Source organism: Acinonyx jubatus, chromosome X, assembly GCF_027475565.1.
Source record: "Acinonyx jubatus isolate Ajub_Pintada_27869175 chromosome X, VMU_Ajub_asm_v1.0, whole genome shotgun sequence".
NCBI classification, from domain to species: domain Eukaryota; kingdom Metazoa; phylum Chordata; class Mammalia; order Carnivora; family Felidae; genus Acinonyx; species Acinonyx jubatus.
This window is the reverse complement of record NC_069389.1, coordinates 20,316,783-20,343,094: the sequence shown is the minus strand read 5'-3', so window position 1 is coordinate 20,343,094 and position 26,312 is coordinate 20,316,783. Positions and strand designations below refer to the sequence as shown.

Below are 26,312 nucleotides of genomic sequence, written 5' to 3'. Positions count from 1 at the left end.
AAGCCATGCAAGGAGATGGTGGAAGAGAATGGTAAGAGCCTTGGTCCCTAACATCTATGAAGCTACTGTACCAGCCCAAGCTATTTGTCTACTCTCCAAGAAACCTTTCTTTTATAAACTAGACTTTTTTTTTTCTAGAGAGGAAAACGACCAGCCAACCAGATTCTACTCTGGCATGCCTGCCAGATATATTTCTCATTGCACTCAATAAATTAGGACTCTGATTCCAATAGCAGTGTGAATTTGTTAGCATAAACCCGGTTATCTTTGGGTTTATTAACAAAACCAGCTTTATGGCCGTGCGGAGTTTCTGAGCCTAAGTCATGTTGTTTATGTGCAGCTGTGGAGGGAGGATTGTCTGCCAGCTGAAAATAGGCAAGGAAATGAGGGGTGCTGCATGTGCCCTTGACGTCCCACAAGGATTCCAGGTGATATGAGTAGATATACGACCCCTCTGGTCAGGTAGCTCATGGTGCCCAAGCTCAAATCATTTTCCCAGGCAGGTAAGCTGCAAAGCCCCTCTCTTGACTTACTTGCTTATTAAAAGGTATAGGGGCCTTCTAATTCAAAAGGTTCCGGGTTCGGGTCCCGGCGGAGTCGCCAAAAAAAAAAAAAAAAAAAGGTATAGGGGCAGTGGGGCAGGCCCCTCTCCTAGAGCACAGCCCATTACATGTACCACTGCTCCTGGACAAAGCACAGCTCTCTGGGATGGCATCTGCTGACCCTGTGCCAGTGAGGTGTACCTGTGCTGTGGGAACCACATGGTGTTTGTGGAGACCTTTGCTTAAAGGCAATGATTCTGGGGCTGGAACTAATTGAATCAACACACAGTGGGAGAAATATTTTGACTTAATTATAAACTCACATCACTTCTAAAGCAAGAATGAATGACACCCAGAAAATCAGGAGGCAGAGAGAGAAAATGAAATGGATCTAACATTGCTCAAGGGAGAGACAGGGGAGAACTACTCACTACTGAGATATGGTCCCTAAATAGATACAAATACATACAGGCATTAGGTTTTCCTGTTGTTGGGGAGAAATGACTACTTAAATAATTCATGACGACACTTGACATTATTTCGGCTGCCTGGTATCTGACATGTTGGGGGATTTCTCACATTCTTTTCTTTTTAATGTGTATTTATTTATTTTGAGATATAGTGCATATGTGAAAAGGGGAAGGGCAGAGAGAGAGGGAGATGGAATCCTAAGCAGGCTCTGTGCTGACACGGGGCTCAAACTCACAAACATGAGATCATGACCTGAGCCAAAACCAAGAGTCAGATGTTTAACTGACCAAGCCACCCAAGCGCCCCTGGAGCATCTCACATTCTGAGTTTGTGGGGAGGCAGACCAACTACCACTTTATTTTTAAAAAAATTTTTAATGTTTATTGGGGGGGGAGGGGCAGAGACAGAGGGGTCCAGGAGGTCCGAAGCAGGCTCCGTGCTGACAGTAGAGAGCCCAATGCAGGGCTCGAACTCAGGAGCCACGAGATCATGACCTGAGCCCAAGTCAGATGCCTAACTAACCCAGCCACCCAGACGACCCCCACCTATCACTTTAGAAGCTGAAAATGCTTTGGTGCAGGCAACTCTGCCAGCTACCACACTAACAGTCTTACGCTTGGCCACCTCCACAAGGGACTTTGAATTTGGAACTAGTGTCACAAAAAACAGGGACATTCTCCATGTCACTGGCCGCAGCTTCCCACTTCCTGCTGGGCAGCCATGGCTTCAGAACTGCTGCGAAGGCCAGTGTCCAGGCCACCTGCAATGGCTGAAATGACCTGGGTGCCTTCCACCAAATTGCTCAGAGGTGTGATTTTTACCGGTGATTTCAGCTTCAGAGTGTCCCTTTGTGCCTACCCTCTTCGGCTTGCCTCCTCTGGCTTCCTGGAGATTCTGTGAGTCTCTAATACCCTCTCACAACCCCCTTCTCTTCCTTCTCCCCCATCTCCCCTCCTCTTTCTTCTCTGCCTCCTTTTTTCTCAAATCAGTCAAAGTCTCTTTCTGCTGCTTGTAACTAATATCCCTGGCTGACACAGCATTCTGTTTCTTTGCTTTATTCTCATTCCAAACTCACCAAGCAATATCTTAGCTGGTATTTAACATACTTAAGTATTGGGACAGAAGAATGCTAAACAGAAGAGGACAGCATTCCAGCATTTGGAAAATGATGATCCCCACTATCAGTTACGAGGTGTTTATTTTAGTTAGAATGTGTCTCCTGTGAGTTTAAGTAAAGTAGGTCTGGTTTCCTAAGAAAACCATCTCTGAGTGTTCTAAGGAAATGGAGTCAGTACTCACAACACGAAGGAAAAAATCCTTTCAGGCGAAACAATTATAATGTAAGGTGGTTTTCTAGATCAATTAAATTAGGGAGGGACATAATCCTGAGAGGAATTAATTAACAAAAATCTTCAATTCTCTTCTCCTTTGCTTTTTAACGAATAAATACTGTGAGATTCCAGAAAAACAAACAGCAATTTAAATGTGCACCATCCATGTAGATATGCGCCCCACCAATATACCCTGTAAGATTTAATCCTGGGGAATAGAGTGTGAAACACTGAGTCTGGAGACTTTGTCCTTGAATGCCTTAATTTCTAATCCCTGCCACTCTGGTGACTTCCAGACAGAAAAATCTATTTTCTTAAGATGGCCATGAAAAATAATTAATCAGCAAACAATCATAACAGAGACATTTGCATGAATGTGTTAACTAGACAGCACTAATTAAACCGAAAACTTGGAATGAGAATTAACCACGTTCAAGTAACGTTTTATGAAGAATTAATTTTAGCCATCCACGTCACTGCATCTGAACACTTTCAGCAAACCCACTACTGCACAGCTCTCTTCTTCCCGCCTCCCTAGAGAGCAGTGTCCTCAAGTGAGTCCACACGAATTATTGACCAACGGGCAGATCTTCTGTGTTAATTGAGGCTTGGCTCACGGCATAAATATGCAGTGTCACTGTGAATAAAACCTGTCCCCAAAGACAAATAACTGTACTAATGCTTCAGAACCTTCTAATCCAGCGGCATGAACTAACACTTGGCAGCAGAAAACCAGAATTCATCTGGGAATTATTAAAGGTCTTGGGGCAAAGTTAAGAAAGAATTGAGAGTTAGGACAGTGATCATATGGTCAGTCCATAGTGAGTTTTAGGAAAGGATGGCAGCATGAGAGCTTTGTAGCTTACATATGGCCAGTGTTCTTTAATGTTTAGAGCCTGGTTCTCAACTTGGCTGATAATTAGAATCATGTGAGCAGTTTCTCAGAGGTTCTATGCCCAATAGCGTCTCAGGCCTATTAAATCAGAATTTCTAAAGATGGGATTCCAATGTCCAGCCAAAGTTGAGAACAAGTGGTCTAAGAAGGCATTGCTAAACCTTTTAATCATTAGAAAAATGGTTAACGTGGATATAAATATTCAGTTGGGCACACCTGCTTCCATGAGGAAGTAGGCCTCATTTCCCACCTGCCCTGAAGACTTTTTACTCTTTGGTATTTTATAGCATTTAGTATGGTGGCTTCCTTTGAATGGAATGATGTCTGGGTTACGTAAAAGACTCATGCGAACCCAACACCAGCTTTATTAGAAATAATGTGAAATCACCCATCTTGTTAAGCTTCTGTGTGGGTAGAAACTACAGTTTGACTGCATCTCCAAAGTATGGGCCTAGGGGATGGAGAACCATTTTATTTTATTTTATTTTATTTTATTTTATTTTATTTATTTTATTGTTTTGTTTTAGAGAGAGAGAGCATGTGCACACAAGCGGGGGAGAGGGGCAGAGGGAGATTCAGAGAGAGAATCTCAGGCTGGCTCCACGCTCAGCACAGATCCCAACATGGGGGGTCAATCCCACCACCCTGGGATCATGACCTAGGCTGAAATCAAGAGCCCCACGCTTAGCCACCTGAGCCATCCAGGTGCCCTGATGGTGAACCATTTTGGTTGAAGTAGTCGTCACTTGTTGCTTCATCATATTACCCTTTGTGTTCCTTCCACAGTAATGACAACTTCCGTTTCATTTCCCTTTGTCCTTAACTACCTAATTAATAATTTCTTCCAGTGACACAGACTTGTCCAAATGGTCATTGACAGTTCACAGTCAAGAGTTTGCTTTGTAATCATCTGCTTTAAAAGATCATCCTGGACATGCAAAGTGCTCAAAAGTGGGGGAGGGGAGGCACCTGGGTGGCTCAGTCAGTTAAGCATGTGACTCTTGATTTCAGCTCAGGCCATGGTTTCATGGTTTGTGGGATCAAGCCCTGTGTTGGGCTCTGGGCTGATAGTGCAGAGCCTACTTGAGATTCCCTCTCTTCTCTCTCTTCTACCCCTCCCCTGCTCACATACATGCACATGTGTGCTCTCTCTCTCAAAATAAATAAATACTTTTAGAAAGTGGGAGAGGGGCATGTCCCCTAGATCAGGCGTTATTAGCAATTATGTATGTGTGTATAAGTCTGATGCTTTCTAGAGCTGCATATGTTATCCTTGGATCAAAAACAGAGATTATGTCTAGACTGATCTTTCATTTGCCTCCATTGGCGTAAATACTTAATGGTTAGCTACACTTGATGACTTACTACATTATATCTCTATCTCTTTAATACAGTGGGTATGTTTCTAAAAATTCCTGCCTTACATGTTTGTTGTTTTAATTTTTTTATGTTTATGTTTTTTTTTTTTTTTAAGTAAGCTTTACACCCAGCCTGGGTCTTGAGCCCACAACCATGAGATCAAGGGTCCCATGCCCTACCACCTGAGCCAGCCAGGTGCCCCCTGCCTTATGTTTTTTAAACTAAATTTTAAATTTTGAGATAGTTATAAATTCACATGCAGTTATGAAAAACAATACAGAAAAAGCCCATGTATCCTTTACGCACTGTCTCCCAATGGTAACATTTTGCAAAACTAGAGTACCATTTCACAACCAGGATATTGACATTGATATAGTCAAGACACAAGACTTCTCCATCTTGAAGATCACTAATGTTGCCCTTATATAGCCACACCTGCTCACTTCCTGCTCACGCCCCCACCTCCACCCCATCCTTAACAACTGGCAAACACTAGTCCGTTGTCCATTTCTTTAATTATGTGTGCAGGTCTTTATATGGACATGTTTCATTTCTCTTGGGTAAATACTTAGGAGTGGGATTGCTGAGTCATATGGTGAGTATATGTTTAACTTTAAAATAAACTGCCAAACCATTGTCCAAAGTGGCTGTGCTATTTTCCATTCCCACTAGCCGTGTAGAAGAGATTCAACAGTACTATCAGTTTTCATTTTCATTTTCATTTTCATTCTAGTGGTTATATATTAGTACCTCATTATGAGTTTGAACTTGTACTTCCCTGATGACTAATGATGTCGAGTATCTTTTTATGTGCGCATTGGCCATTTGTAACTGTTTTCTCAACAGTGCGTTTGTTCTTTGTTTCTCTTTGTCCTTCGTTTCTTTCTCCATGTCTCTGGTTTTAAAGGAGCATTTTTTTATGATTCCATTTTATCTCCTCCCTTTGCATAATATTTATACCTCTTTTTGCTTTTAAACGTTTTTAGTGGCTGCCCTAGGGTTTACGATATACATTTAAAAATACTCTAAGTCCACCTCCAAATAACATTGTACTGCTTCAGATGTAGCACACATACCTTGTAACTGATCATGCTCAATTCCTCCCTCCTGTCCCTTGTGACGCTGCTGTCATTCATTTCACTTATCCATACACTTTAGTCACCCAAAACTTTGCCACTGCTTTGCTTTAGTTATCTTTTAAATTAATTAAGAAAAAGAAAAATTAAAAAATTTATTTTACCTTCATTTATTCTTTCTCTGATGCTCTCCTTTACTTTATGTAGATCCCGGTTTCTGACCTGTATCATTTTCCTACTGCCTAAAGAACTTCTTTCAACATTTCTCGCAGGGAAGGTCTGCTGGCAGTGAATTCTCTCAGGCTGTTTGTCAGAGAAACTCTTTATTTCTCCTTCACTTTGTGTATGTGTGTGTGTGTGTGTGTGTGTGTGCTTCAGCAGCTTTATTTTTTTAAGACTATTCATATACTGAGAAGTTATTTCAAAGCTGCATTTTAAAATAAAAGACTGGGGGTGCCTGGTTGGCTCAGTCATTAGAGCATGCCCCATATTGGATGTTGAGCTTACTTTTAAAAAATGTGAATGCATAGTAAACATTTAATTTCCTATAGGAGAATAAACTGTCAAAAATGCTAATTATTAAAGTGCTGAAAAAATTACCACTCGTGAAGCAGATGTCAATATTTTCATATTAAATATATGGACAAGGGGCATCTGGGTGACTCAGTCGGTTGAGTGTCTCACTCTTGATTTCAGCCCAGGTCATGATTCCAGGGTCATGGGATCAAGCCCCACATCAGGCTCCATGTTGAGCACAGAGCCTGCTTGGGATTCTCTCTCTTTCCCTCCCTCTGGCCTGCTCATGTGCTCACTCGCGTGCTCTCTCTAAAATAAAATAAAATAAAAAATTTGAGGGGTGCCTAGGTGGCTCAGTGGGTTAGGCGTCCAACTTTGGCTCAGGTCATAATCTCATGGTTCGTGGGTTCAAGTCCCGCGTAAGGCTTTGTGCTGACAGCTTGCAGCCTGGACCCTGCTTCAGATTCTGTGTCTCCCTCACTCTCTGCTCCTTCCCTGCTTGTGCTCTGTCTCTGTCTCTCTCTCTCCCCAAAATAAATAAACATTAAAAAAATTTTTTTAATAAATAAAATTAAATAAAAAATATGAGATAAATAAATAAATAAATAAATAAATGGACAAGACCTAAATAGCATTAGAAATAAATGAAAAAGTTTCAAAGTTGGCATAATATTTTTGTTATAACAGTATTTCAAAATTCCACAAAAATGACAGAAATTTAAAAAAAAAAACAAATTGTGGGGGCACCTGGTTGGCTCAGTCAGTTAAGTGTCCAACTCTTGATCTTGGCTCAGGTCATGATCTCAGGGCTGTGAGATTGAGTCCTGCATCAAGCTCTACACTGGGTGTGGAGTCTGCTTATGATTCTCCCCCAACCCCGTCCCCCTCTTCCCTCCTCCCACTTGCTTGTACTTCCCCACTCACTTGCACTTTCTCTGTCTCTCTCAAAAAATATAAATGAATAAAAACAAATTTTGAACAACTAAGCTTGAAAAAACATAAACAGAATTATTACATATCCACAATAACGAGAATTCACATGATGATCAATCTATATTTTTCATGCAACATGCTTTGTTCTCTGGGCTGTATACAACATCAAAATCAGAATAAATGAAGTCAAGAACATTTCTGATCATTGCTAAAAATTGTTTAAGGATTTCCAAATATCATGTTGCTATTATGTTAATCAAGTACAAAGAATTTGTTCTGTTTCTTAAATTCTGCAAGTTATTCTCACCCCCATCTTCTTCCTTCACTTTTGAAGGGTAATTTCACTGGATATAGAATTCTAAGTTGGCAGATGGTTTTGTTTTTTTTTTCTACCAACACCTTAGTGATTTCGCTCTACTCTTGACTTGCTTACATGATAAGTAATATGCATTTGGTCTTCATCCTCTCTGGCACAGAGCTCCTAAAATCTTTGGAATGTCCTAAGTGGTGAAAACCGCAAAGGTGTCTTTTGTTATATTAATGAGGTGACTTTTGAACCAGCGCCTAAGGATGGGTGCTACTTGCCAGTAGAGCCAACAATGTCATTACAGAGTAGAAAATTCCAGCTCTACTCCGACCCCAGGGGAGGGAAGAGGGGCTAGAGATTAAATTCAATTGCCAATGTCCAATGACTTAATTAATCATGCTTAGCTAATGAAGCCTCTATAAAACTCCCAAAAGGGTGGGGTTCACTGGTGAACTCATGGGGATTTGGGGAGAGTGGTGCACCTGGAGAGGGCATGGAGTGTGGCTCCAAGCAGGGCTTCCATGCCCTCCCCCACATACCGTCCTTGCCCTATATATACATCTCTATCGTCTGGCTATTCCTGAGTTATATCCTTTCACATTCAACTGGTAACCTAGGAAGTTTCTTTGGGTTCTAGGAGCCAGTCTAGGAAATTAATAGCAACTAAGGAGTAGCTTTTGTGGCACTCTCCAATCTCTAGCAGGTCAGGTAGAAGCCCAGGTAATAACCTGGACTTGCATTTGGCATCTAAAGTGAGCATGTAGGAGGGTGACAATCTTATAGGACTGAGCCCTTAACCTGTGGAATCTGGTTCTAATTCAGGGTAGATAGTGTCAGAATGGAGTGGAATTCTTGGACACCCTGTTGGTGTCTGAGAATTGCTTTTTGGTGTGGGGAAATGCGCCCACCCACACATTGGAAATTGAGTCTCAGAACACTTATAACATGGTTTCTGGTGAGAAGCCCACTGTAATTCTTTTCTTAAATATTTATTTGGGGTAGAGTGAAAGTGGGGGAGGGGCAGAGAGATGGGGACAGAAGATCTGAAGCAGACTCTGCGCTGACAACAGTGAGCCCGATGCGGGGCTCAAAGCCACAAACCATGAGATCATGACCCAAGCTGAAGTCAGACACTCAACCGACTGAGCTGCCCAGGTACCCCCACTGTAATTCTTATCCTTACTCTTTAATAAGTAAAGTTTCCCACCGCTGCCTTCCCCCCACCTCTGGCTTCCTTCAAGTTTTTCACCTTGTCCTTTGTTGTTGCTTTTTATCCCCAGTTTGAACATGATATTCCCAGGTTTGTTTTTTTGTCACTGCTTGTTTGGGTATTTATCTCGCTTGGTGTCTCTGAGCTTACTGGGTCTGTAGTTTTGCGTCTGTCATTTTAATGACAAATTCTTTGGAAAGTTTTTGCCCATTATTCAAATATTTCTCCTGCTCTATTTTCTCTTTCTCCTCCTACTGGTATTTTCATATTGTTCCCTTGCTCCTTTTCCTCACTACAGCAGTTCCAATCTATTTCCTCAAAGTCTTGTCCCATGTTGAAGATGGTTGTTTTTATTTCTCCTTAGGTGGGACAGGAAGGCTGAAGTTCCCTTCCCTAACCTGGAATAATACTGCAGTATTGCCCTCTGACAAAGTCTTGACCCCTGGAGAGTCAGCCTTTGTGATAGAGAGGGTTCTGGGAGGCGCTCCTGATGGTGAGTCTTCCTCTTCTTCAGCCTGGGTCTCCAGGGGCTATTTCTCAGATCCTCAACGTGAGAATCTGGTGGGGTTCCTGCAGAAAAAGCCCACAAAAGCATGGGGTCCCTTCTGTGATTGCAGCCCCAGGAATTTCTTAATTTCATGTTAGTCCACATTGAGCCTCCAGCAATTTATTAAAATTACCCTTTAAGTATTCCCCCCAGACCATGGCTCCAGCAGCTTCTCTCCCAGGTGAGCAGATCTCAGCTGGGATTCTCTCTCTGCGTCTATCTCTCCAGGTTTGGGGGTGAGAATTCCCCCTGTTATCTCAGTTCCCTGATGGGTCTAAGGAAAGTCATTGATTTTCAGTTTATCCATATTTTTCTTGATGTAAGGATGGTAGCAACAACTTTCAAGCACTCTACATACAGGAGCTGAAGCCCGAAGTCTCTTGCCCATCTTTTCTGTATATTTTCTGATGAAAGATTCCTTCTAGTTGTTTGCCCATTTTTTAAAAATTGAGTTATTTGTCCAATCATTAAATTATAAGAATTTTTATATGTCCTAAATAAAAGTCCTTTATAGAATATGTTTTGCAAATATGTTCTCCCAATCTGTGGTTTACCTTTTTATTTTCTTAACTGTGTCTTTTGAAAACCAAAATTTTAATTTTTGGTGCAATTCATTGTATTCACTTTTTTCCTTTATGGTTCATGCTTTTTGTGTCCTAAGAAATCTTTGCCTAACCTGAGGTCATAAAGATTTTTCTCCTGTTTCAGTCTAGAAATCTTATGGCTTTTACCTTCAGGTCTATGATCCCTTTCATGTTAGCTTTTACATATAGTGTGAGATAAGGATCGAGAGGTTCATTTTTTTGCTTATGGAAATCCAATGGTTCTGGCAACACTTTAATTTTTAATTATAGTACAACACACATAATGTAAAAGTTATCATCTTAACCATTTCTTTTTAAAGTTTATTTATTTTGAGAGAGAGAGAGAGAGAGAGCACGTACACATGCACACGAGCAGGGGTACAGCAAAGAGAGAGGCAGAGAGAGAATCCCAGAGAGGCTCCGGGCTCTCAGCACAGAGCCTGACGCGGGGCTAAATCTCACCAACTGCAAGATCATGACCTGAGCCGAAATCCAGAGTCAGATGCCTAACAACCAACTGAGCCACCCAGGCATCCCTCATCTCAGCCATTTTTAAGTGCAAAGTACATTCACGTTGTTGTGCAACCAATCTCCAGAATTTTTCAACATCACAAACTGAAACTCTGTACCCAATTAAACAGTAGTTCCTTATTCCTCCCTGCCCCCAGCCCCTGACAGCCACCATTCTACTTTCTGTCTCTATGAATTTGACTGCTCTAGGTATGTCGTATAATCAGAATCATACAGTAATCTTTTGTGCATGGCCGGTTTATTTCAGTTAGCATAATGTCCTTAAGGTTCATCTGTGTTATGGCACGTGTCAAAATTTCCTTCCTTTTCAATGCTGAATAGTATTCTTTTATATGTAGACCACATTTTGTTTATCCATTCATCTAGTGGCGGACATTTGGATTGCTTCCAGCTTTTGGCTATTGTGAAGAATGCTGTTATGAATGGCATATTCTTTAAGATGATTTTTTACAGCAATCTCTGCACCCAATGTGGGGCTCGAACTCATGACCCCGAGATCAAGAGCCACATGCTCTACTAGCCATGCCAGCCAGTCAGATCAGGGAGTCTGAGTTCTCCAACACTATTCTTCTTTTTCCAAATTATTTTGGCTACTTTAAGTCTTTCTGAATTTCCATATAATTTTTAGAATCAGGGAGTCAATTTCTACCAGAAAACTTGCTGGGAGTTTGACTGGAATTGTGCTGAATATGTAGATTAATTTTGAGAAAACAGATATTTTAACAGCTTTGAGTCTTCCAATCCATGAACATGGCACATTTCTCCCTTTTTGTAGGTTTTCTTTAATTTTTCTCAGAAGTCTTTTATAGTTTTCAGTGCACATAACTTCCACATGTTTTGTTATATTTGTCTTGAAGTATTCCATGTTTTTTGATGCTGTGTTAAGTTGGTATTGTTTTCTCAATTTCAATTTTTAATTGTTTGCTGTCACGTAAAATTTTAATGCCAACCCAAAATAGACGACTGTCTTTCCCTTCCCTCAACTAGGGTAGGTGATATGACCGTGGAAACAGAATTTCCCTACTTTGGCAATTCTACTGAATTGTCTTTTATGCAGAGAAGAGTTTAGCACACTGCTACTCAGGGACCCAGCATCTTTTCCTTTGGAGCTAGTGTGGAGAGAAGCAAAGCCATCTCTAAATTGGCATCTTGATTTTGATTCCAAGACTCTGGCCCAAAGTTTCCTAACTACGTGGATTTATTTCAAGATATTTGAGTTCATTTTCTTGAATCAAAAGTTTCTGGAAATGTTAAAACGAAACGAACGTTTGGAAATGCTGTATATTATTCTCTTTCTCCGTAGATTTTCCCCAGGACCTCTAAGTGTATTGTCTTATAATCACCAATTGATGCAGTTGCACTGTCTGGTCAGGAACAGTTTTTTAAATTTTTTTCCCAACATTTATTTGTTTTGGGGAGACAGAGAGAGACAGAGCATGAGTGGGGTGGGGGTGGGGGACGAGAGAGAGGGAGACACAGAATCTGAAGCAGGCTCCAGGCTCCGAGCTGTCAGCCCAGAGCCCGACGCGGGGCTTGAACTCACGGACTGTGAGATCATGACCTGAGCCGAAGTCGGACGCTCAACCGACTGAGCCACCCAGGCACCCCAGTCAGGAGCATTTTGAGGTGCAAAAGTTCTAAGCGATCCTTTAACCTGTGGCTCCTCCCACAAAAGAGCCTCTTTGAGATTCACAGTTAAAAGTGAAGAAGAGTCTCTTTCGCCTTGGTAGGTGAGAGAACGGAGGAGGGAAAAGGAAAGGAAAAAATACAATGAATCAGATTCCCTGGTCAAGCACAGAAGTTTTGCATCATGAAAGGGCTGAAGGCGAATAGCAAAAAGCCATGGGAAAGATGTAGAAGCCATTACCAAATATGTCATGTTCCGTTTTTCTTCAAGTCAGTCTCACACCAGGCAGAAAGTCAGTTTTTCTGCAGGAGAGAAACATGTCAGCAAATCCCCAGCAATCCGTGAACTGGTTGTTATGAGGTGAGGGAAAGAAAACGATCTCTGAGTCACTTGGCTCATCACTCTAACACCTTCGAGACGTTTTGTTGATGGCCCAGTGGATCAATAAACATGCTTCTTTGCCTGGGCCTTCATTGTTTCAGCAAGTTGCTGCAAACTGAAACCACCCTGTGCCTCAAAAGAAAGCTAATAAATTCTCAAGGTCCTTACTCCCTGCAGCTTCTCAGTGCCTTTACTTTTCTTCAACACCAGCTGTTCTCCAGATCGGGGCTCCATCCTTCGCATTATTTGTCCCCAGTCCTTCCAGGAGTACCTCCCACTGTCAAACCAGATTGTTTTTCTTTGTACTATTCTCCTACCCACTCAAAGCCAAATTGAACAAGAAAAAAATAGTGCAATTTTGATGCCAAATGAATTTGGCCATCAACAAAATGTTTCCCGAACACTTAATATGTGCCAGACACTCTTCTCCTCACTGGGATTATCGGCAGTGAAGCAAAGCCCCGCCCTCTCACTCACCTGGGAGAGATCGACAGTAAACTTGTAATGGAATATGTCCCTTATGAAGTGAAACAAAGCAGGGGAAGGGGGAAGAGAGAATGAGGAGTTGAGGTGGTAAGATAGATTATGTAAGTCAGGGAAATATTCAGTTTAACAGCACCTCTTGTACTGATTTGTAATTCCATGAGGGCTGGTACTGCTGTAATTGCCTTCATTTTTTCTCCTGGGTGAGCGCTTGATACAAAGTAGATGTTCAGTAAATCCAATGGAAACAGTAATACGCAAAATATGTAAATTTTACCCTTGAACTTGGACACATCTTGACATCATGTGGGTGGAGTATGTTTTTAGTCCATCATTTGGAAATGCGAAGTCTATACTTGTATTCCTTCTTCAGAACTGTTGCCAGCTCATTCCAAGCGATCAGGAAAAGCAGAAAGACAGGGAGTCACAGGCAGTCACTCTCCTCCAGGAATGAACACGCTATCCTCTCATCTGTTCCCTGGCTTCATCTCAGAACTAAGACCCCCAAAACAGCCTTGGGTGAATTCGTCAAAGATTTTCCAAGCCCCGTTGACTAAAATCCCCCAAACAGCCTTGGGTGAACACAACAGGCAGAGTTTCTAAGCCGGTTATCAGGCATACGCAGGGCAAAAGATAAGAGGCACTTACAAAACACTTTAGGGATTCATTAATTCATTAAATCATTTTCAAAGCAACTACTATATACCAAGGACTATGCTAGAATTGGAGCAAATCATTTCATCTGAGTCCAGAATCTAGCCTTCAGCCACTTAGATTCAGAAAATCATATTGTTCAGACGTTCAGAGATGATTAGACTTTTGATGACAAACTACCTGTAATTAACTATAATTAAAATAACCAGAAAATGCTAATTAATCCATTAATTTCTACAGTGATTTAAAATACCTCTAGCTGGGCCTGCTGCTAACATTTGTGGGGTCAGGGCAGGAATCTAAATGGAGGCCCGTGTATCATGTGTCTAAATATTTAAAAGTTTGAAATCATGCTAGCAGACTGTGTGTACCTGTGTATATGGTGGGGGGGTGGGCGGAGCCAAAGGCCCTCCTCTGTGCTATAGCACCGGGTGGGGCCAGCCCAGATATCCAGTTTCTGTTCACATTTTCCTGCTAAAAGCTCTACCACCCCTTATACCCAGGGACATGCAATTCTGTGGGGAGGTTACCCCCCAGGAAGATGGCCTTGAGGGAGAAGCCACGAAAGTCCTGGAAGCAGGGGGGGACATCTGGACAGAGACCTCTAGAGTATTCTAGAGGGGGGCGGTAAGGGTCTCCAGGCATGTACCCTGTCCCATGGCCACATGGACTCCTCAGAAGAGAGCTAAAACAGGGCCCTCTCAAACGAAGCACGTAAAGCCATGTTCCTGGGCTCACCCTGCCCACCGGTGAGGTACCAGGAAGGCAAAGAGAATGCTGCTAGGGAATTAATTCATGGAAAGAAGAGTATTGCATCAGCTCTGGACCTGAGGCCTGGTTGACCAGCCACACCACCTGGCGTAGAACACCTCATCTCTTGAACCACGAGGATACTCATTCCCCAAATTCAAGAGCGTTTCTCTTATAATAGGACTAACACAGTTTGCTTCCCCCACAACGCCCAATTCTCTGAGGGTCAGGGGCTGCAGAGAGAGAGAGAAAGTATCAGTGCTGCAGACCGGGAGACTTAGGGGCTAAATCCAGCCCTCACTCTGTTCACCAAGTGGGACTGCTTGGCCCAGAGGAGCACCTTTTTAAAATTTATTTATTTATTTTGAGAGAACGGTGGGAAGGAGCAGAGAGAGAGAGAGGGAGAGAGAGAATCCCAAGCAGACTCTGGGTGACAGCACAGAGCCTGATGCAGGGCTCAGACTCATGAACCATGAGATCATGACCTGAGCCAAAATCAAGAGTTGGAAGCTTAACTGACTGAGCCACACAGGTGCCCCAAGTTAATTCACACAGAGTGCCTTATACAGGAACTCAGATCTGCTGCCCACCCATTTCCACCTCTGCGGGCCTGGGCAACTAGGTTCTACCCACTGACACAACTATCAGGGCTCTGGGGCACCCCTTGTATAGACCACAGGCGATTGTTCATAGGGATCATCTGAGACCATTTTAGTTTATGAGACTCTCAAAAGCAGAGAAGACCCCAGAAAGCTACCAATAAGTGTTCAGATGATAGACATCTTCATAATCCAAGGGTAAGTGGCTTAATTCAATCACCTGGGCTAGCTCTATGTTAAGAATACAGTACGTTGTTGTATTGGTGGCCCTGTCTCCATTCCATTTGCTTTAGAGTCAGAATTAATCAAAACCTATCCTCTCAACGTTCTAATGCTCAGGGCCAATAATCGCCTACGCTAAGCAGGAATTAACTGAGGGAATAGATTGTCAGCCCGTCTTCTTTTGGATGTGTGACAAGAAGCTTGGAAATATAATCAAATGCACTGTTATTCTAAGAGATGACAACAAGAGGCAATTTCAAAACAAGCCTCTCTTGTGAACCGTTGGGCCTTGATGACACAAGAGTGATTTTTCCATTACTGAGAAGAGTAAACCAGTGCAAATACAGGTAGATGATGTTTTTCTGACAGCTGAGCCAGGTTTTACTTCACTTTCAGAGAAATCTTCTGTTAGAGTCCATCTGTACATGCTGTGTTGGTCCGGCCACATTTCAGTGGGTCCAGTGAATCACTCTGGGAGAAATAATGTGCCCAGGACTTGGGCTTTTCTTTTTCTCTTTTAGCTGACTACCTGGAACCCACCGCTGGAGTGTGGCTTACCTCTGATGGCCAATCTTAGCCTCTTTGGGGGGATGAGCCATGGGGATAAGAACAGGGATGAGGGAAAGACACGGGAATGAAGAAGGATAAGGTATCCGAGAAAATGCTTGGGTCTGAATAGAATCATTGCAAATTGGGGGCTCTAGGGACCTGGGGGAGAGGTCTGACACAAATATAATATCTCTTTCCTTCCTCACTTCCTCAGTGACTCAGTTCCTCAGTCACCTCTAGGTCAAGTTCCACGGGATTTTCTCCCTATTGCCCTCTCAACTCCCCTCATGCTGGAGATTCTCTCCTACAGTCTTCACATTGTTTACAAAATAAGTATATCAGCCCTAGTTTAGTAAGCACAGCCACTATGAGATGTGCAGGAAGGGATTTAACATAGGAAATAGACCTGGCCCACTGTGGGAGGGGTGGGGGGAATGGAGGTCGGTGGGGCAATTGGATGATGGGACAAGTTAACCCATCTACAGTTACCAGCCCAGCATATACGGCTGCCAAAGTGCAGGAGGATCCCCCCGCCCCCAGGAAGCTCTGGGAAGCCGCTCTGACCTCCGTTGGGCTGGAGAAACGTCTGAGGGTGGACTCTGAGCTGCTGTTGCTTAACGGGGTCAGCGGTTAGTAAGATGATGGATCGAGACACAGAGCAAAGGGGAGTGAGGGTAATCTGGGACCTTCTGTCACCACTCCCAACCATGACAACCTTTGGAAATAATGACCACCTCACCCTCACCTTCCACATCTTGTATAAAATCCTCTTTTGGTCAACTCGAACCCAGAGCCGGAAGGAAAGGGGATCCCCGGGAATGGGATTCCAGCTGGCCAAGTCCGCACACTACACCCCACCATGCTAGGCAATGTAGCAGCGATTCACTGATAGAGCTTCTCCAGCAACCAGCCCAGCACCCGGACACAGAAAGGCTGGGATGGATGGATGGGTGCAAAGGTTGAAAGGCTCCTTTGACCGATCAGAGCGCATTGTCTCATCCTGGAGAGTGTAATAGGTGAGCGAGTGACCAAGAGTTTTCCCGCTAGCGTGGAGCTTGGAAAATCTTTATGTGGCTAAGGTGAATTTAGATGGACAGCCATCTTCATTCTGAGCCGAGGTATGATACTCGTGTTAACAGCAGCACTTAAAAAGAATCTTGTCCAAAATGCCCCAGTACATGCATATTTAAAGAGTTCTTTTAACACACAATGGTATTTGAGGGGGAATTACCTTAACACAACTTGTGAAGATTCTACATTATTAAAATGCACAAGTTCACTTATCGGTGGTGATTAGAATGGCTCCTTGGCAGAGAAAATGTTTATTAGAATCAAAGTATGTAGGAGAGATTTCCTTTCTCTATCTTCATTCTCCCATTGAAAGAAAGTGTTGAAGTGTGTATTAACAGTTCAAGGTCTCGGCTACTTTTTATCTTGAAAAAAAGAGACAAAATGTTTGTCATTCCGGGAGCATAATCAGTTCAGCCGGCACACAATGACATAGTTAATTCACCAACGGAATTTGTTGCCATAGCTCCAGTGAGGGATAGGGGAGATAAAACAATGGCCTTTTTCACCAGTGCAGCTTTCACCACAACCTGCCTGTCCCCGCACGGCAGGCCATGATAGCGCCAGTCCAGAGCACAGCACTTGTCGATGAACAGCGGCCCAGAGGGGACAAGAGGAGGCCGGTGGCAAACAAAGCAGGAACACCCAGCACCTTGGATCTCTGCTCATTCGATCACTGGGACACGACTAGCTCCTCGGAGCTTGTGGTTCAGGTTCACCGTTGGTCAAGTGCTCCAGTAAATCCAGAGAAGGAAGATTTCATCCTGGGACTCAAAAGAACTCCAAAGAGAAGAGAGGACTCTAGGAGACGGGGAAAGCAGACCAGGAGCAGAAATGGTGGGCCACCAGCAATGCACCTTGGAACAGGATACCAGGGACCATGGCACTTCGAGATCCTGGCGCAAGGTAACAGACATGCTTTCTTAGTGATCTTCGCCTGTTTGAATATCGAAGTAGGTCCCCAAAGTAAAGCCCTATGTATCTGTGAGTGTAACGGACCTGCGCTAATTAATATAGTCCCTCTCAACATGGAAATCTTATCCTTTCCATCTAAAGGTGATAAAAAAGAAAAGTTGGGGCTCCTGTTGTTTATCCCCTTACTGACTATGCAGGATCCCTGGATAGAGTTAGATGACAGGAACAGCTTCTCTTTCTGAAAAGCAGTCAAATCAGGATGAGGAAATGTAGGTGGTTAGAGGCAAAGAATGACGCTGTGTGAGCCTGAGGGCGTTGGAGAACTGTGGTAACAAAGTGCTCATTACCCTATAGAATGAGAAAGTTTCCTCTTAGAAAAGTCACAACATCCTGACATCCGTTTCTGAATTTCTCGTTGTGCAATTATCACAGAAGTGAGACCACCTCGTATGGTCTTGCCTTGTGGGGCATTGAGTGCCTAAGGGAATGTGCATTTTAGTGGAGTCCTATTAAATCAAATGAATTCTAGATGGAAAAAGCTTAGGTGGTCAGACGAAATAGTAAGAAGGCTTTCGGGTGATGTGAAGGAGAGATTAGGACCGGGGGAAGCTTCCTGGCAATGACATAATGTTCCTGCTTTACAGTAAAGGTGGTTTCACGCCACACCCTGACAGCAGTTTCTTGGGTCTCAAGACACCAGCTCTGCTCTTGCTTGTATCGGCACTCCTTCGAAAGCTCCCCATCCCCTTCAGAGCGAGCAGGGCTGGCTGGTTCAAGCACCCCATGCCTCAGAAAGTAGTCTAGGCCCACAGCCACTGGGCACCTGGGCAACACGGCTAGGAGAGCAATTCCTCTATTCGATCCCTTCCCCATTGGCCCCAGTATTGTCTCAGATTTGGAAAAAGTGTACATGTTGGGGACTCATGAGTTTTACCAGCTCATTTTATTGTGTAAATGGGGGGATAAGGATGCATTTCAGTCCTTCGTTTATTCATTCTTCCACATCTCATTCCAAAAATAGATTTGACATGGTATTAAAACAACTAAAGAGATTCAGTTCTTGACTGGTACAGATATGGAAAGTTGAGATGATCTTTCTCTGTCCAGTCATGGAGAATTAAATCTGTGCAAATAATCACTCCATATTCCCATACCTTTTGTGAATTGAAAAATAACCAAGGTCTTCTAATCTCATGGGTCTCCCAATAGCATCACTTAATATACTAACGGCTGCAGTTTTGGAGCGCCTGGCTGGCTCAGTTGGTGGAGCCTGCAACTCTTGGTTTCAGGGGTGTGAGTTCAAGCCCCAAATTGGGTGTAGAGATTACCTAAAAATAAAATCTTTAGGGGCACCTGCGTGGCTCAGTCAATTAAGGGTCTGACTCTTGATATCAGCTCTGGTCATGATCTCATAGTCATGACATCAAGCTCTATATTGGGTTCTGCACTGAGCATGGAGCCTGCTTAAGATTCTCTCTCTCCTTCACTCTTGGTGCCTCCCTGCCCGATAAATAAGTGAACTTAAAAAAATAAAATCTTAAAAAAAGAGCAGCTGCAATTTTTGGTCCTTAGTAGGTGGCACGCCCTGTGGTAAGTACGTTGGGTGTCTTATTTCATGTGATTACGTCCAGCAAAAGTGCCTGAGCTCCCGACTACTTCCCTATTCTGCTAATCTGTGCTTTACTTTCTTCACTTACATGGGCTGGGTTTATTTAGCCTCCTCGGGCAAGCATGAATTACACTATTAATTATAACAATGACGAAGAAGTGATTGTGTTGACATTTTAATCAGCCTTTTGGGTTCTCGGTGTACTTTTCATACAAAAGCTGACCTCAACTTCTATAAATTTAACTTCCTGACTCCCACCTCTCTTGCTCACCATACACTGATACCCCCAAGCTAATAGTACTGCTTACCAACTGATAGTTGTAAACATTGTCATTAAATATTTTATCGGAACAATGAGGATAATTCTGAATTTAATAATATTTATGAGTTCTCTAGGAATGCGAACACCCTTTAAATGAGAGAGCCGGTTATTCATTTTGCACATATTTAACTTTGGTACTTGATCGGCACTTATTTGGAAATAGGAGAATGCCTGGATACATCTCAATTCCTCTTACTCCAAATCCCGTCAGGTAGTTATTTACATTCTCGTTTTCAAGTGAGAAACTTCGAGCTCACAGAAGTTAAGTAAATTGCCAAAGGTAGTAAGTGTACAGCTAAGATTCAGGATCTTGGAATACATTTTCATTTTTTCTAAATGTTTATTTTTGAAAGAGAGAGAGAGAGAGAGAGAGAGCTCGTGAGCTGGGGAGGGGCAGAGAGAGAGAGGGAGAGAGAGAATCTTAAGCGGGCGCCACACTATCAGCGTGGAGCCCGACTTGGAGCTCGAACTCACGAACCATGAGATTATGACCAGAGTTGAAATTGAGACTCATTCAGGTGCCCCCATTTTCACTTTTTCTTTAAGCCTGCAGTGTCATCTAAGATAGCCACAAACCACATATGGCTGTTTAAATTTAAATTTTAGTTTAGGGGCACCTGTGTGGCTCAATCGGTTAAGCATCCAACTTTGGCTCAGGATATGATCTTGTGGTCTGTGAGTTCAAGCCCCCCCATCGGGCTCTGTGCTGACAGCTCAGAGCCTGGATCCTGCTTTGGAGTCTGTGTCTGCCTCTCTCTCTCTCTCTTTCTCTCCCTCTCAAAAATAAATAAACATTAAAACATTTTTTAATTTAAATTTTAGTTTAAATTAAATAAAATTTAAAATTTAGTTCCTCAGTGGCACTAGCCACATTTCAAGTGCTCAGTAGCCACGTGTGGCTAGTGACTACCTCATGTGGATGGCTAGACAGCACAGATATAGAATATTACATCACTGCAGAAAGTTCTATTGGATAATACTGCTTTAAGTTGTAGTATCTCTTTTCTATATGTTGACACATGGCCTCAAAATATATTGCAGTACTGTTATAAGTAATATGGATTTAATATTTTACAGTAAAATTTCGTTCATTGGAAGTCTCCTCATTTGCATAGCACCAAGTTAACTTTGATCTGCAAATTAATAATATAGATAAGAGTCAAGGAGACGTTAAACACACTTCAGAGGCCAAAGATTTTTAAGCACCATCAAATAACTCCAGAAGCACTCACTTAGATGCAAGCAATTGATATGATAATTACACATCATTTTTATTTATTCATTAAAACAGGATCCCCTAAGGTGCCCTGGTAGGAAATAATATGGTTAGCCTCGTGCTTTATAGCAAATCTTCTGCTATTTCTAAATTCTATGGAAAATCATTTTATACCACTGATTTACCTTCCTCTCTTCCTTTGGGTCATTAAGTAAATTGGTAGCATAAAATACTATCACAGTGAAATTTTTATTAGCTCAAGATCTAATTCTAAAACCTTCCCTTCTTCCACTCTATCCCAGGATACCCCGGAAGGAGTGTCCCTGGGGGCCCCTCATAGACCCTGGAACATAGGAGGGGTTTGATAAATATCTGTTGATTGACAGAGACAGTTCTTTCAAGATGCCACTTGTAGGAGTGGACTCCGATTTTCTACACAGAATTCATGGATCAAAATGAAAACTGTCTTCCATTTCTTCTTTTCCCCTTACCAATCTTTGCTGCAAAGTCTTCATTGTGAGATAAGGGGTTCCTATTTCTGAGAAAAAGATGCCTTGCAGGCATTCAGGTCGGAGGGTGGGAGTGAGCAGTGTGATCCTATGTGAAAATTCGGAACCAAATCTGTGAGCTTCTTCAGAAAAGAGAGCTGCCTTCCCAAGGCACCAGCCATCATTTGGGCCCATCAGTTCTTTTTTTTTTTTAATGTTTATTTAATTACTTTTTGAGAGAGAGAGTGGATGCGAGTGAGCCCACAGAGTGGGGGAAGGGTAGAGAGAGAGGGAGAGAGAGAATCCCAAGCAGGCTCCACACTGATAAGGCAGAGCCCTGACTTGGGGCTTGAACTCACAAACCTATGAGATCATGACCTAAGCCAAAACCAAGAGTCAGACACTCAACCGACTAAATCACCCAGGCACCCCAGGCACCATCAGTTCTTAAGCAGTATGTTGAGGGGTGCCTGGATGGCCCAGTTGGTTAAGTGTTCAACTTCAGCTCAGGTCACGATCTCACGGTTCGTGGGTTCAAGCCTTGTGTCGGGCTGTGAGCTGAAAGCTTGAGCCTGCTTCAGAGTCTGTGTCTCCCTCTCCCCCTCTGTCCTTCCCCTGCTTGTGCTGTCTCTCTCTCAAAAATAAATAAACAAAGATTAAACAAGACCAGTATGTTGAACACATTTGCCAGGTACTGTGCTGGCTCTAGGTAACAAGATAGAAGAAGAGAATTTTGAGTTATTTAGAGAAGAATGACCCTTGAATTTCTAAATCTTTAGTGGTTTCTTGCAAGCTTGCTTGAAGTGGTCATTCCAAACATGGAAAAAACTCAATTCCTCAGTTTAGCAGTTAGCTTCAAAGAATATGATTTGTCACTTCCTTGTCTTCTGTATGAAAAATTTCTAGTGTAAGCCATAAGCAAACAAAGAGAAAATCATTGAAACAATATAAATGCATTTGGAATAGTCTTTATTTGGAGGGAATTAAACAATTTGGAACAGTCCAAATTCATGAAGTTTAGATATCTGAGTATCTTTTAAAGCCACTTAGGGCAAGTAGATATTACATTTTTACTTTTTGTTCCGTAACACAATTAGGGCTTTTTTCCTCTCATCCATCTGCAATTCCTTCGCCTGAATCCTAGTATTACAGGAGCGGCATGTATTTGTACAACCTGCAGCTAACTCACTGCAGTCTTTGTCTCCTTTGGAGACTATATGGTAGACCTATCCAAGGGTCACACACCATGCTGACCCAGTTAACAGATGTATAATCACTGCCATCGGCTGCTCTGCTGATAGCTCTCACTCTGAAAATTGACAGGTAGTGCACACGCTGTATGTCTGTTGCAATTGAATCTGGGTTTCTAGAAGACACTAATCTCTCTTGCTAAACTATGGCTCCCCATCCACCGTGGTCCACTAAGGCAAGCCTTGACTAGTATGCATTTTGGAAATCTTACCAGCTCACCCAGATGGCTCAATTAGCACACGAAAAGATGTGGAGTGAGAGGTGAAACCTGTGTCTGTTGAAACCTGGGGTTCTTCTGGTCTTCCCAGTACTGGAAACTATGGGAAGAAAAGGAATCTTATTGGTTTCTCTTATTTTTGTCCTTTATTCTCAGGGAGTTGGGACCAGCTCTCAAATACCATGGAGCAAAGGATATACAAGAACTGGCATAAAATTAATCTTGCCCTTGGGGAGCCTGGGTGGCTCAATCGGTTAAGCATCCGGTTTCTGCTCAGGTCATGATCTTGCAGTCCATGGGTTCGAGTCCCACGTCAGGCTCTGTGCTGACAGCTCAGAGCATGGAGCCTGTTTTAGATTCTGTGTCTCCCTCTCTTTCTGACCCTCCCCCGTCCATGCTCTGTCTCTCTCTCTCAAAAATAAATAAATGTTAAAAAAATTTTTTTTAAAAATGAATCTTGCCCCATTCTTGCAGTGAGGACTTATAATGTGAAAAACATATTCTTTATTTCAATCTTGCCCCAGGCATTAGAGCATTTTATTTTTTTATTTTAGTATTTTTATTTTTTGAAGTAATCGCTGTGCCCAACATGGGGCCTGAACTCGTAACCCTGAGATCAAGAGTCACATGTTCTACTGACTGAGCCAGCCAGGTATCCCTATTAGAGCATTATAAAGTTCTCTTGGGCTTTTCTGGGGCGCCTGGGTGGCTCAGTCGGTTAAGCGGCCGACTTCGGCTCAGGTCACGATCTCGCGGTCCGTGAGTTTGAGCCCCGCGTCGGGCTCTGTGCTGACAGCTCAGAGCCTGGAGCTTGTTTCAGATTCTGTATCTCCCTCTCTCTGACCCTCCCCTGTTCATGCTCTGTCTCTCTCTGTCTCAAAAATAAATAAACGTTAAAAAAAAATTTAAAAAAATAAAGTTCTCTTGGGCTTTTCATGAACTAGAAATTTTTTCTTTCTCTCCCTCTATCTCACATACACACACACACACACACACACGCACACGTGCACACACAGATACACACATGGAAAGAAAAAAGAAAGGAAAAAAATGGAAAGTGTGGCCCAGGACAAAAAGAAAAATAATATCTGTTTCAAATGTGTCTTCTTCAGTTCCATTAAGTCATAGAAAAAAGTAAGAGGAATTTAAATGATAATTCTTTTAAAAGCGAAGATGGTAAGATTAGATTTTTAACAGTACCATCATATTTACTAAAAAAGAAACAAAAAGTCTTTCAGAGTTTGCCCTACCTATATATTCCTGCTCTATACATTCTTTGAGAGTGTAGACTATCACATCTTGGATGCATGGCTCCTGATGTACTGGAGATGCTCAGTAAGTGTTTGTTGAATGAATGAAAGGAATTTAAATCCCTGTTTATTCTCTATCCTCCTTGCCCAGGGAGAATCCTGTGTTTGTTCACCTAAGGTCAACTCTAGGTTGTCCCAGAGAATGAATGAATTTCAACCCAGTCTATAAGGCATGCATCATTGTTGGGTAGACCCACTTCAACTTGACTCCAGCGTCTAAATTGAATGACTTGATCATTAACACCAGCCACAAAGATGGAGTAATCACTATTTACAGGACTTTCCACCCCAAACCCTGCCAGACTCCTAGGTTTGCTGGAGGTTTGTGATATCTCAAGGCGAGGTGGGATCTGCTCAGAGACACCAGAGGTGGCTGACTCCCTCTCTACAGTTTTTCCTTGGCTTCCCCTGCGATGTGCACAGCAGGCTCAGCCTCCAGGAGACATGGGTCAGGCTTGTACACAAATCTGTCCCATAAATTCCTTGCCATGTGGCTACTACACCTTCCCTGAAGAGGGCAATTGAAGGAAGCTTGTAAGTATCACACAAGGAATTCAGCACACAAATGGAGAATTAATAAAAGAGTTTTGTAGGGTTTTCTCCATTCTATAAGGTAGGAGAGTAGCACAGTAGAAGTCTTCTTACCATATACAATGGGGACCGATAGGTTGGTTAATTGAAAAATAAAATGTCTCTGATAAAGACTTGTTTGGGGCGCCTGGGTGGCTCAGTCGGTTGAGCGGCTGACTTCGGCTCAGGTCACGATCTCGCGGTCCGTGAGTTCGAGCCCCGCGTCAGGCTCTGTGCTGACAGCTCAGAGCCTGGAGCCGGATTCTGTGTCTCCCTCTCTCTGACCCTCCCCTGTTCATGCTCTGTCTCTCCCTGTCTCAAAAAACAAAAACAAACACAAAAACAAAAAAACGTTAAAAAAAAGGCTTGTTTAAAAAAATGATAAATATATGCATGAAATATTTTTTAATTTAAAATAATATATTATTACTTTGCCAATCCTTTAATTGGACCACCGATTAGAACTCTGTGTCGTCTTTTCTTTATTGAGCATCACATAGGCAATATCTATGATTTCCATTTTGGGTTTATTCTAAATGAAGTGAAACTTAAGATATTTTTAAAAAATGGAATATAATTCAATACTCCTAATTCTATACTATACCTAATTCAGTAGTAGTTTTTAAAAGCCACATGACTGCTTCTTGTCTTTTGAAAACAATTTAGTCTTAAAAATACTCTTTTTGCATCATTTTTATCAGTTTCCATAACATTTAATTAAATTGTATCATTTCCATCACAGTGGCCATAAACAGGATGGGGGAAAGTTCAGCTAACTCTTGTAAAATGTAAAACTCAACTTTTCAGAGCTAATCTACCCAGGCATTCTCAAGAGGAGCTTACTACCAGACAGAAGCATTCAGAATACTCTTAGGGTCCGTAGGGAAAATGGAGGGCACTGGTTAATTCTGCAGGTTGGTTAACCTGGAGGTTGATTTAAGGGAATCACTACTGTTCCTCTCTGGCCATAAAATGTTAAAAATAATAGTAATCACAGCAGGAAGGAAATCTTGTGTTTGTCTTCCATGCTTCAGGTGTACTGCATTATTTAATGAGCACCTCCTTTGTGACTGGCACTCAGGAGATTCAAAGAGACGTTCTTTTCAAGATATAAGCCATTAAATTGTTAAAAAACTCACTAAAAACCAATTCGTTGTTTTTTAGTATATTCACAGGGTTACGCAACCTGCAACACATTTTACTTTTAGAGGACTTTCATCACCACCTCCAAAAACTGCACTCAGTAGCAGTCAGTCCCTCCCCAGTCCCCCCAGTAGCCCCAGTACTAGAAAACCACTCATCGATTTCTCTTACATGGATTTGCCTTTTCTGGACATTTTACAGAGGTGGAATCATACAACATGTCGTCTTTTGTGTCTGGCTTCTTTCAGTGAGTTTATCTTTTCAAGGTCCATTCATGTTGTAGCATGGATCTGTACTTCATCCTTTTTTTATGGCCAAATAATATTCCATTGTATGGATAAACCACTATTTGTTTCTCCATTCACCAGGCAGTGGACATTTGGGTTGCTTGCACTTCTTGGTTATTGTGAATAATGCTATGACATTTGTGTACAAGATTTTCGTGAACACATGTTGTCAATACTCTCGGGTAAATACCTAGGCGTGGAATTGGTAGGTCAAATGGTAACTCCATTTTTAACTTTTTGAGGAACTGCCAATTACATTCCACCAGCAGTGTATGAGGGTTCCGATTTCTCCACATCCTCACCAACTCTTGTTATTTTCCATTTTCAAAATTTTAGCCATCCTAGTGGG

At 42.4% G+C, this 26,312-nt stretch overlaps 1 protein-coding gene across 8 annotated transcripts in view; it reads left to right on the top strand.

Moving 5' to 3' along the window:
* The first annotated feature begins 9,103 nt into the window (after window positions 1–9,103).
* PCYT1B (phosphate cytidylyltransferase 1B, choline) overlaps window positions 9,104–26,312 on the top strand; it is a 133,095-nt gene continuing 115,886 nt past the window's right edge. For 2 of the 8 annotated variants that reach the window (XM_053202193.1, XM_053202182.1), the window contains exon 1: window positions 17,085–17,541. In XM_053202193.1, the coding sequence (XP_053058168.1) occupies window positions 17,190–17,541 (352 nt within the window). In that variant the 5' untranslated portion in view covers window positions 17,085–17,189. Of the gene's footprint in view, window positions 9,134–17,072; window positions 17,542–26,312 lie in introns of those variants that run through there. The other 6 variants (XM_053202188.1, XM_053202184.1, XM_053202192.1 and 3 more) reach the window with 5 other exon arrangements.